We start from the raw sequence: 12,176 nt of genomic DNA on the forward strand, positions 1-12,176 counted from the left end.
ATGGATGGGAGCTTGTCCAAACGTGGAATTGCTCTCGGGAGCTATTGGAAAGTCTGTACCTATCTCTCCTTGCTCTTTTTTCCCCTTTCTTTCACCATCATCACTTTCTTCCACTCATTTTCATTAGTGAGACAAACTTTTCATTTTTTTTCTCCCCATCCTTAAATGCACGCACACACACAAAATCTCCCCATCGCCAACCTTATCTGAATCTTCAAATACACTGAACTTAGCCTGCAGCAGGGTACGTTTATACTAGGCTAAGGGTTTTTTAATCAGATTTTTTTTTTTAAATCCTAGAAGGTTACAGTGCCAGTCTTTGCAAAAATCACTAAAAGCAGGATGGCTACGCCTCTGTGTAGAGTGGATAAGGTACAACAATAGCTTGTAGCCAGCAGAGGCTGACCTTCAAGGACTCCCTCCAGCCCGGGATTCTAAGGCACACACAGCCCGTGAGCTCCTTGACTGCCCTTTCTTAGATGGAGCTTGAGGCATTTGTCATTCAGTGGGTTCACCTGGGATTGTGCCTTCTGTAGCAGGCCTGAAGGCAGGAAGCGTGTGTGTGTGTGTGTGTGTGTGTGTGTGTGTGTGTGTGTGTGTGTGTGTGTGTGTGTGTTCCTCTCTGGGGAAATGTGGAGCTGATGAGTCTAGCAGCCTCGTGGTCCGAGAGTTCTAACAAATCTCTTCCACTCCCTTTTCCCGTGTCCATCCCTGCTCAGACAAAAGGCACCAAGGATTTTGCTTTCCTCTTGGCGCTCCTTATTACTGCGATAAACACATACCAAATACTGGCTCCCCCCCGCCCCCCCATCCTTTCTCCACCAGGGCCACAAATTATACATTGTGTCCCCACATATATATGTTCCAGGTTTGCCATACACAGCATTTGGGGCTCTGATTTAGCTGGCAGATGTGAAAAAAAAAATCACTAAAGCTTCTGTATAACAGTCTGTTGCCAGTGTGTATGTTAAAAGCCCAGAGACAAAGAAGGTGAGGTTTACCAGGCATCCGAGTCCTCATTATAGCTTCTTCCTCATTAGTGAGATCATTTTGGCTGGAAAGGGGGCTGAAGAGTCTATTTCTGGAGGACTGTGTGGCTATTTGTTTTAGCTGAATTTGACCCTGAGGCCCCCCATCCTCTATACCTCCCAGTTCTACAGAGTGGGCTGGGCAGGGCTTGGAGGCACTAATTAATCTCTTCCTGCCGAAATCCTGGAACTCAGCCTCACAGCTCTGACTCCAAGGACCTGTGGCCAACCCATCAATCCTGCTCTCCCAGCTGCTTCTATTTCTCTGGACTTCAGGGGGTGGGGGTGCAGCTGACCAGCCTAGAGAACACGCCCTGAGATTGTTCCCAACCTCTCAGCAATCCAGGTGGTGCTCCTCGCAATTTTGTCTCCCTCTCCCTGCTCCTGCACTCGGTCATGCATTTACCAAATGCCAATTCTGCTGCTAAAGGAGGTCGTCTGGGTTCAGGTGGGCTGGATTCGGGGAGGGAGGGCAGTGGCAGGGGCAACTCTGCCCAGCTGCAATCTGTCTTCTCTGCAGTGACCTCCTGGGTGAGGCCGGATGGTGGTTACTCATGCAGGACGCAGGCAGGGCTAGATGCCTGGCCTCGGGCTTTGGGGAAGAAAATCCTGCAATCACACTGGCTCAGCAGCTGCCTCCCTTCTGAAGAGCTAAGGTTCCTGTAGTTTTCAGGGATCAAAGTGAAATCTGGCAGCAGAGGCTACCTGTGTTCAGAGATGAGCTGCCCCAAGGTCTATGCTGCTAGGGGCTTGCTGGGAGCTCCTGAGCTCCCTACTCTGCTCAGACAGTGGAGAGCAACAGCCTGAGCCCTTAGGGCTCTTCCTCCTCCTCTTCACCCCCGTCCCTGCCTCCAGTTTGGATGATTCTATAGGAAACACTTAGTAAGGGGAGGGGTGATTCTGCCTCTGCCTGCCATCTTGCATAGCTACAGGGAAAGCTGTTTTTTTCAGGGTGTGAATGTGTGATGTTCCTCAGTGCTGGTCAGTTGGGAATGCGTCATGGTGCCAGGAAACTGCAGCCAGCTCAGCCTGAAGCCTTGGCGTGGCTGAGCAAAGCAGCTGAAGGTGGTTGAAAATGCTATTAGCAGGCAGCCTTTGTCCAAGTGAAAAAATATACAGTGATTAAGAACTGAGCTGCGGAAGGTACGTTCCAGAGACACCAAAGCTTTGCATACAGACAAAGCGCTTTTCACCTTTGAGGCATTTGGCAAAGTTTAATCCAATGGAATTTGAGATCCTTCAGTTTCATGGACCACGGGCTCAGTGCTGGGCTCCCAAACACCCCCACACGTTCACTTCCCACCCTCTACCCTAGCTAATCATTTCAGCTCTGTGGCCATCTTGACAGCTAGAAGCTTGCAAGAAGGTGGTCATGGACTTCTTTGTTTCGAAAAGAAAAGTGCAAAAGGAATAGCTCCCTTTTGTGCGATGCTTTAAGGAAAATGAACATGCTGCTTGACATGCTGTGCTTCTGTGCATTGCACCTGCAGGTATTAATCAACAAACATGCACCATCCGGGTTACCAAGACCTGTCGCCACTTACTTACCTGGGAGACGGATGCTAAACTCTTTGGGCGGGAGAAGGGCTGTGGCTCAGAGAGTAGCCCTGGGGTCAGATGGCATATTGGGGGCAGTGGAGCCAAGCACCAGGGCCTCAGGCAGGACCCTTTTCAATGCTAAGGGGGTAAAGACATCTGAGCTGCTGATGAGATTGTCTTGCTGCTTTGCTCAGATGACCTAAGACCAAAGTTACAGCTCTCAAGTGCACCAAGTCGAAATCCATGTTACTATGGGGATAGAAATGAACCGTGACTTCCTCTGGGGGAGAGGGACACAATTGATTGGAGAGGGGCATAAGGGAACTTTCTAGGGTGATGGGGTGTAGGTTACCCTGGTGCATACACTTGTCAAATTCATTGAACCACAAATTTCCAATCTGCTCATTTTGCCATATGTAATTACACCTCAAAAGGAAAAAAAGAAAAGATTAGAAAAAATCCCTAGCTGTCACATTTTGCTTTGAAGTTTCCCACTCCTTACTCTTTTTCAATTGCTGTCCCGGCAACGTAGCTTTTTAGCTAAACTCAGCGCTTCCCCTCCAGTCTATAAGAAAACCAGCTTCCTCTGTTAGGAGAACTAGAACTCACAACACAACTCATTTGGAACACTATTTCTAGTCTCCATTGATCTAAACCGGTCACCTTGTTGTGGCGTTTTTCATCTTTGCTAATGAAAAGTGGTGTTTTGTTGAACAGAGCTCACCCAGCGCTCTCAGCAGGCAAGAAGTGGGAGGCCCCAGGGATGAGCTGTCCTCCCAAGAAGACTGAAGGTCACCTAGGAGTAGATGATGCTCAGGTTCATAAATGATGAGTATGTGTGGAATCACAGTCCTGGGGGACCTTGCTGAGGAAGCGGTCAGGAGCCGAAGCGCCAGGTAGAAAGGCAGGGGCCCTGACATGGGTTTCGCAGTGAGAGGAGGGGCCAAAGGCCTGACTACCTAACTTCCTCAGGTGACAGCCCCGGAGGTTGTGCCCATCCCTGGCACCCCTTCCTCACGGAGCAAAGCAAAAAGAATGACTTCAAAAGGGAGCATAGGCATTCCGTGGCGTCTCCTTTCTCAATGATGTTTAAAATGGGGGAGAGAGTGCCCATTGTGTGGGAATAGTTTAGAGGTCTGGGCAGTTCTGGCAGGAGATGGTAGGAAAATCCATACTGAATATAGAGTAGCTTCAAAAAAGCTTTTCAACTCTCTGTCTCTTATCATCCTTCATTGAACTTTGTGAGGCAAGGTGGGGCAGATGAAATGGGAAAATCAGGTTATGGGACAAGCCAAAGATTCCACACTGCTAACCCACAGCAGAGCCAGGCTGCTTACGGGGTTCTCACTCTTCAGTAGTGCGGGGTGGGGGGAGGGGGAGGAGCCTAGTGGTAAGATCTGTTCCTGTATTATGCCCAGGTCTTTGCCAAGCCTTCTGGTCTGTCTCGGGAGGTAAAGGGCATTTTATTTGGTTTTAAAATGTTCTCTTTATTTGACTTTTTAAAAATAAGATACCACACACATAAAACAACACCCAGGTTTTTTTAAAAAATCAAGAGATAGGTGAAAATTGAATTAATAAAAAAAGCTCACTGGCTGAAGAATTGATATACATTCATGTACATTTACACTTGTTAAAAAAAAGGAATGTGATCAAAATAAAATTGGATTCTTTTGCAACAACCCGTCCCCGCCATCTGATGAGCAGTGGTATAAACAACCAGGCTTTGCCACGGAAGTGGTGGGTCTATGGAATCTGCCAGTCACGCCTGTGAAAGCAATTCCCGCAAAAAGTCACTGGGACCGTAAGCAGGTTCAGTTACCTTACTCTAGCGTGTATTGGCAACTATCAGCGCATTTTTTTCCTTAAAAAATTGTAATGTAGAAAAGGTGAGTTGCCAGCCCTCCTACCTGAACTAAATGTCGAAGGATCAGCCTGTCCCCTGATCTCCCAGAGACTTTTCTCTGAATTTCCTATTCCTGCCCAATGGGGTGGTATCAATGGCTCCTGTATCCTCCCTTCTCAAGTGCCTTTCTCTTCAACTCACCCAGACCTTGATGGTGGCAGGGTGGGGATGGTTCCATTACCGAGGACACAGGTGAGCTGCCAAGGACAGTTACTAACAGCCCCCACTGATTGAACATGGAGCAGCTATTGTGCTCAAGCACGCCAGACATTTGACAGACCCTTGTGCTCCATACCACCTGTGCCAATTAGGTATTAATTACTTCACCCCACATTGGACAGATGAGGAAACAGGCTCAAATAGACCTCAAGCCACTTGCCTGATAGCATACAGCTAGCCAGTGGCAGAGCTGAGTGGGTGGGTCTTCAAGCTCCATACACCTTCTACATGATACGTGACTGTCACTCTCAAGGAAAGAGGCAGAGGGAAATGCTCAGGGACTAAGGACTCCTCCATGTCCAGTCACACCAGGCGACCTCTTTGGCAGCACAGGGTGATTTTTCTCAACCTCACTGAGAAAGGAGCTTCAGTTCTTGGGCACACTTGAGACCCTTTCAGAGACTCTTGCTTTGCCTGAGGTGCTCCCCCCATCGTATTTGGGACTCCTGAGAAAGAGAAGGTGCCACCTTCTGGCTGGGAATCCTGGCAAAGTGAGACTGCGCTGAGCTGGTGCAGCTCCCCACTGCTTGGTGCACATGGCACAGGCCAGGTGAAGCCACCACTTCTGTTTGTGACCCTGTGTTATTGGTGCTGGTGTCTCTGGGATCTCCATAGCAACCATCCTAGGGAGGAGAGGTGCAAGTGTGCTGATTACTTTTCTAAGGAGGGGGCAGGCAGAGCTGCCTTACTCCAATAAGAACCAAGTGCCTAAAGCAGGGTGTCCCAGCCAGGCTGGGGAGCCCTCCCTGGAATCTGACTCCTCCTCCCATCATGCTCAGCACTTACAGGACCCTTTGCAAAGGACAGCCTCTGCCTGTTAGTTTTGGTGGGTGGTGAGCGTACTTCATGGTCTCCAGCAGTGCAACCTCTGGACAAATCTGGAACCAGGCAGGCATGCCAGGAGCGACAAGGGCTCAGCAGCTGTGCCCTGCACTGGTGGCACCATGCCCAGGCACAGACACCCCAGCCTACTTTCCAAATTGTACATTCCCACTTTCCTGTTGCTTTTTCTCCCGGTGCAGGGAGATCTTTCTTATCCCCTTCCTCTAGTTCTGACTGAACAATGCAGATGCTCTTTCTACACTCAGCTTGCAGGAAGTTCTTGGTGGGCTCAGGAGCAGGGTGGAGGCAGGCATTCTGCTCGGAAGGCCCCTCAGTAGCACGCCTTCTGGTAGCCTGCGCAATGCCTGCCTCTTCCTCTCCTCCTCCTCCCCAAATGCACTTTGGCATCTCAACTCTGGTACACTCCAAATTAGGCAAAGGTCAAAAGACTCAAGGAAACAGGGACATGGCTGTGCTACTATTGGCAACAACTTGATGCTACTTCTTTCCAAGTAGGGAGTTCAAGTGACCCCTGACTATGGCTATCGGGGAGAGCGCTGCTGAAGTCTGGTGGACGAGACAGCAGGGGGAATCACTTGCTTGGCAGTGTGTGATACTCCCGAGGACTCTAACTCCACCTTGCTAAGGGCACTTCTCATTGCCTGCAAATACATTCACCCAAAACATGTCCATTGGTTGGGGTCCTGGGTGAAGCCAGCTGCCAAGGCAGAGCATTGAAGGCACAGGCAGTGGCATGCTGACCGCCCCCCACCGCCCGGAAGCACAATCCTTCTGTGAACGTCCATGTCCCTTTGGACACATACGCAAAGAGTGCCGGCTGGTTTCCCTTCCCTCCCTGCCACCAGGAATGTAGTTCAGCAGGCGCCTATCAGTCATGTATTTCTAACTTGAAAAAGTGCAGCAGGGGACAGGTCAGGCAGCATTTTTCAAGAGATCTTTGGATAGAAACTTGGGCCAATGGAATTCTGGGCCACAGAGAACCTTATTACTTCCCTACAGACCCTTTCCACATGTTGCTGTAATGTTTTTCACCCCTCTGGGGCAGTGGATGGGTGGGTGCCCAGCCTTTTCTCCCGTGGAGGGGCAGGCAGAGCTGCCCCACTCCAAGTGGAATGAACTATATAGAACGGGGGATTGCCAAGATTCCCACAGGACTTGGCCTTAGGCCATAGAAGAAGGGTTATAGAATATGTATCTGGGAGATGAAGCCTAAGGATGCTGCTGGTGGATTTGGAAGCATCTTCAAAGGTGATGGGCATTTCTGTCCTGCTCTGCTAGGGATCCAGGAGAAGCCAGTTTTAGGACCAATACCTAAAGACATTATTGGTACATTGCCTCTGGGGCAACGGACTCCTCTCAGAGTCAATTCTGGACCCCTTAACTCCTTGTTTCTTAGGAAAAAATACTATGGATGCAAAAAATGGGCAGGAAAAACGGGGACACCAAAAATGGGTGCCACTGACTGTCCATGGAATGAGGGTCTGAGAACAGGAGTGGTGGGCAGAGACGAGGCCACAGACAAACAGATCATCTCTTCTGGAGCCTGGAGCACCTTCTGTACAGAAGGATCCCAAAGAAGGTTAGAGAGTGCGACGCCGGGGTCACTCACCCACTGCTGGAAGGAAGCCACCTCGGGGGTGAAATGCAGCGGCCATTCTGACTCTGCGCCAGCAGCACTAGGCAATTGTGTTTTTAGGAAGGGAAGTGAAGAATAACTTATCCAGCTGAAACCATGAAGACCTGAGGCTTTAAGGGAGCCCCTGCCCAGACACGCACACAGCTGCAGTGGGCATGCAATCCATGGGCAGGCGACATGCAGTCCTGCAGCGTATGTCACACACGTACCATACACTGAACATGGAGGTGTCTCTCAGGCAGGCAGCACATGCACTGTGTGTACAGCTGTACACACGTTCATGTGCATGTTTACGCCACAGGCACTTACTTACATAAGCATCTCATGCAAGGTGCATAAGCAAACACGTGATTGGCTGTAGAGCTTGAACATCAGGCTCCTAAGATGCCAATCTTGGACAAACACTGCAAACTTAAAGCATTTACCTTAAGATATAACTATAAAAACCCTGAATTCTCCCCAGGAAAAAGCCATCCATGTCAGTGGAAATGACCTCTCCGCTTCTGTTTCTGTCAGTATTGCAAGCAGTAGGAGTATGCACCCCAGGGCTCTGGTTTACTGGGATTTCCAAGCATCTCCTGCCACCTGTTCCTGACTCCTCTAACAACCCCACCTTGCAGTACGTGCTTAAAAAATAGAAAAGCCTTTGTCGATCTGGCAGATGGAGCAGCAGGGCTTGGTGAGGCTGTATTGCTCCAGGTAGCTCCAGGCAGCTGAAAGGAAAGGGTTTCTGGGAATGAGGCGTCTGCTGTGCCAAGCACTGCATCTGGAGGGTTGAATTTCATGGTCCTATCATGGGGAGGTGGGGGTGGGGAGTGGAGGGAATGTTTCCTGATCGGAGGCGTCTCAGGGTCCTGCACCTCAGTAGGGGGCAAATGCCAGATCCTGACATCGTATGCGACATTTTCCTGGTGGCTCCCTCCACCTTCCAGCGCCACACAGCTACGAGCCCCACAGCTCCCACGGCTCCCCGGGAAGTGCTTAGGGGCCCTGGGAAATTGACCACAGGCAGAAGCTGGCACCAGAGTCCCTCCATTCCCAGGGAAAGCAGGGAAATTGGCTCTCTGGATCGATTTTAAAAATAAGCCAATAATAACAGCTACGGTTTATTGAGTAGTTCATTGAGCTGGTCACTGTAATAAATAAATGTGCTTTGCACACATTGTCATATATGAAATACCCACCTCACTATCCTCAACTGCAAAATAAATCTAACGAGACCCGCCTCACAGAATATTATTGGAAACTAAGTAAGGTAATAAGAGCTAAGCATGGGCTGCAGAAAACATCATAATAATGAAAATAATAATACAAAGTGCTAGGCTTGAGCAGATACACTATGAACACTGTGCTAAGCACCTCGTGTATTTTTTCCCCACTTAATCATTTACTCTTATCTCTCTTTTACAGATGAGGAAACTGAGGCTTAGCGGAGCTGCTGAAGTCACCCAGGTAAGTGGTACAGCGAGGTAGAATCAAAGTCCTTCTCAGGTCAAGCTTAGCATGACTCAGATGCCCGTAGTATAACACAGTCAGCCCCCAAAAATGGCAGCCACTGCTGTCACGCCCTCATTTAGTGCCAACAGCCACTGCACGCAGTAGGCTTTGTTACACCCATCAGGTAAGTGAGCGACTTGCCAGGGTCTCATTCCAATATCAGGTGGAGAAATAGGATTCAGCTGGGGCTGTCTGTCTCTAACTCAGCCCACTTCTCTGCATCCTGGTGGGGAAAGGGATGTTGTTCTCAGCGGGCAAAGCCACTAGGCCATCTTCAGTGGGGGATGAGAATGCAGTTGGGGGAAACGTTGCTGCCAGGTTTCTGACAACATTCAACCCTGAGTGGTTGGTAGTGCTCAGTCACACCCCACATGGCTAACTACTGACAGAATAAGGAGAGTCTGGATGGCTCAGGGCAGGCAGCCATGAGGGGCCAATCGGAGCCTCTCAAAATGCACTATGGCCTAGGCGAGATGCACCTCGCTGTACATCATCTATGTGGTCCTGGGAGTATAGAAAGAAAGGGGACCCTGTCACCAAACCTGAGTGAAGCTGCTGGAGGGCAGGTTGGGGGTGCTGGTGGCCACCACCCCACCCACACACCTTCTTATTACTCCTCGTAAGGTCCCTAGAAACAATTCATGAAGCTATGACTGAAGGCTTGCAAATGATGAGCTCTGCAGCTGTGTCATTGCCCAGGAAACCGCCATCAAGCTTATGAATGCTGGGCAGTGATCACTCACAGATGCTAATGGTTGACTCCTTTACATATTTAGAATTATGGGTGCCCTGGAACCTTTCAGTATCATCCAGGAGCGAGAACCCATCAGAATTTCCTCATTGGTTTTGCTGCAGATTACAAGGTTGGGTTGAGTTTTTCATTGGCTCCTGTATCTCCACTTCCCGACTTAATCTGCTATGATGGAAAGGCCCGCCCTTGATCCTTGCTTGACTTTTTCCATCCTGGTCTTTTTCCAGTAGGCACGGGGTATTCAGATGCACCACGCTCTTGGCGCAAATGAGAAAGGCCAGGGGGCAGGGTGAAGAACAGTTCTCCAACCCTGTGAGAAAGTATGGGTGTACCCTCGATCTCCGTTCCTCTCTCCCCTACGTCTTCTATCCAGACACCAATTATGCCTGACAGAGTTTTAATGGACTGTCTGAGAGAATATAGTTACAATCTTTAGCTTGAAAAAATGTCTTATTAAAACTTTGCTGACTTTACCGGGATCGCCATGTTTAATGAGAGGCCTCAAAGAATTTGAAAGCAAAAGATGAGGAGAGGAAAAAAAGCCATAAGCTATAATCACCATAATTACACAATTCCGTGATGAGTTGAAAGCAGCCCTAGAGAAGACTAAGAGAGGGGAGAGAGTCCCATAGGCAGCCAGGTTGGTCCTCAGGACAGCTGGAAAGAATGGGACATGAGAGTCCTTGCCTTCCCAGTTGGGTTCAAGATGAGTCCTCTAGGCAGAGCCCAAGAGGAGGGGCATAGAGAGGGTAGTTCCTCCTCGGTCTAAGGCCTATGGAGGCATGTTCTGCTCCTGGCGAGGCTGAGATGTTTTTGGTGCCAGCTTGCCCACCTGAAATCTGCAACTGACTTTATCATTTCTCCTGCTTTCAACACAACACCTTTTCTGGGTGGGAATAATGACGGGCCAAGCTTTCTCCAATGCAGTGCTAGGGCGCCCCACATACACGCCCACCCCAGCTGTGCTCAGCTCTACTCACTACAGCTGCTCAGCCTCCCTGTGCCAACGGGCTCCTCTACTCACTCACCTCCCTTTAGGCATTCAGGGAGAGAGCCCTGTTGCCTAGAGCTCAGCTACAGCCACAGGATTGGCTTTAAACAAAACAAAAAACCCAAATGGCAACGATGACATGCAAAGGGCAGTAATTCCACTCCTGGACAGTTGCCCTTGCTTTGACTGTGTCATCATCTGGCTTTTTCTCCCCCAAGGCAGAGTCTAATCTGACTTTTGGATCCCTCTCCTCACTCTCAGCAAACTCCCTCCATAGGATCCATTCTCATTTTCCATGGCTTACTTATAAAACCACAGAATAGAATGCCACAGGATCCATTTAACAAATATTTAATGGATCAGAGGGTTTCAGCTGGAAGAGATGACGAAATCCAGTGCAGAAACCTACTTTACAATGTCCTTGGCTGTTCAGCCTCTGCAGGTTTCTAGGGAGCTCAGCGTTCCTTGAGGCGACATACGCCACTGTTGGGTAGTTGCTACTGTTAGAATATGCTTCAGTAGAGTGACCCTCCCCATGTCTTTCCTCCATTTATTCTCGCTTTGTCTGGAAAAATCAAGAAATGTCCACTCACCCTGGACTGCTGGGGTGTCTACACACTCCCAGCTCTGTCTACCATCCCATCTGTTGGGGAGCCATCAAATACCCGAGTGTCTTTCTCTCATTGGCTTTTGGGTAACATCACTAAACTGAAAAATCCGAGTGCTCTGAGCTCTTCTCAGCTCCCCACAGTGTCCCGTGCAGCATCCTGCTTCATAGCGATGTCTTACAGATTGTTCCTACATGTGGATTTGGACCCTGCCCTCCTTTCAGAATACCATGCTTCCCAAACTCAATTGCAACCAAAGTTACTTGAAAAAAGTATTTGCTTTAAAAAAGGGAAGGCTCTGAGTTTGTTTTCACCAAGAGCTCATTTTGGGGGAAGCATGATGGTGGTCTTATTTCTCAGCCTTCGAGGTCCTTAGACCTTGAGCTCTCTGATTTCTAATTCTCCAGTTTGGACACAGGCAGCGTTGGTTCTCTTCTCCCTGACCTTGACTTAGGCAGCTTTGCCTCCTTCCTAGGTTCCTGCTATTCCAAAGTCTGACTAGCGGTTGAAGGTTTTTCTCTCCCACCCCTTGGATGGTGCCACTGCTTCTCTGACAGAATGAGGGGGACTCTGTCCTTTGCAGAGGTGGGCGTCCTGTCGCCTGAATGGTCTGCACTTCCCGCTGTCTATCCTGCTGAGGGCTGCGCAGTCACCTTCACTGTCTTCTCACTGGACAGATGGGAGCCCATGGCTGTCCTGTGCGGCTGCCTGGGGACAGGTGCCAGCAGTCTGACTGGACAAGTGACAAGGAACAGGCTGAAATCCCACAACCCCATCAGCCACTTCTAAAGTAAGAGCTCCTTCTAGAAGGACGTCTTTCCTGAGTGGGGGGTGGGAGGAAGGCTCTGTTATGGCAGAGGGCTGCAGGTCACCTCCCAAAATAGATTCCTGCCTGGCACACACACACACACACACACACACGGTTTGCCCCCAGCCTGCCTTGCGGAGACTGGCAGGGGATGCGATTTGGATGTGAATCAGTGGCTGTAAACACACAGCTGTGCCTTTCTGCCTCAGAGGACTTTGATTTTCACTTGACTGCTTGGCACATTGGGGTCTGGGGAAGGCAGGATAGGGCCTGGGTGGGGGGCGAGGAAGGGCCGGCGAGAGCAGGCAGGGAGCAGCTCTGCAGAGCCTTGCTCACCCCATGTGTCCCCA

The 12,176-nt window shown here is 49.8% G+C and overlaps 1 protein-coding gene across 9 annotated transcripts in view; it reads right to left on the reverse strand.

The window, feature by feature from the left end:
- Nucleotides 1-817: 817 nt before the first annotated feature.
- Nucleotides 818-12,176, reverse strand: part of RGS6 (regulator of G protein signaling 6) — a 490,473-nt gene continuing 479,114 nt past the window's right edge. For 7 of the 9 annotated variants that reach the window (XM_019640410.1, XM_019640408.1, XM_019640413.1 and 4 more), the window contains one exon: nt 7,221-7,884. In XM_019640410.1, the coding sequence (XP_019495955.1) occupies nt 7,684-7,884 (201 nt within the window). In that variant the 3' untranslated portion in view covers nt 7,221-7,683. The other 2 variants (XM_019640416.1, XM_019640419.1) reach the window with 1 other exon arrangement.

This window comes from Hipposideros armiger, unplaced genomic scaffold (genome assembly GCF_001890085.2).
Source record: "Hipposideros armiger isolate ML-2016 unplaced genomic scaffold, ASM189008v1 scaffold_49, whole genome shotgun sequence".
Lineage (NCBI taxonomy): Eukaryota > Metazoa > Chordata > Mammalia > Chiroptera > Hipposideridae > Hipposideros > Hipposideros armiger.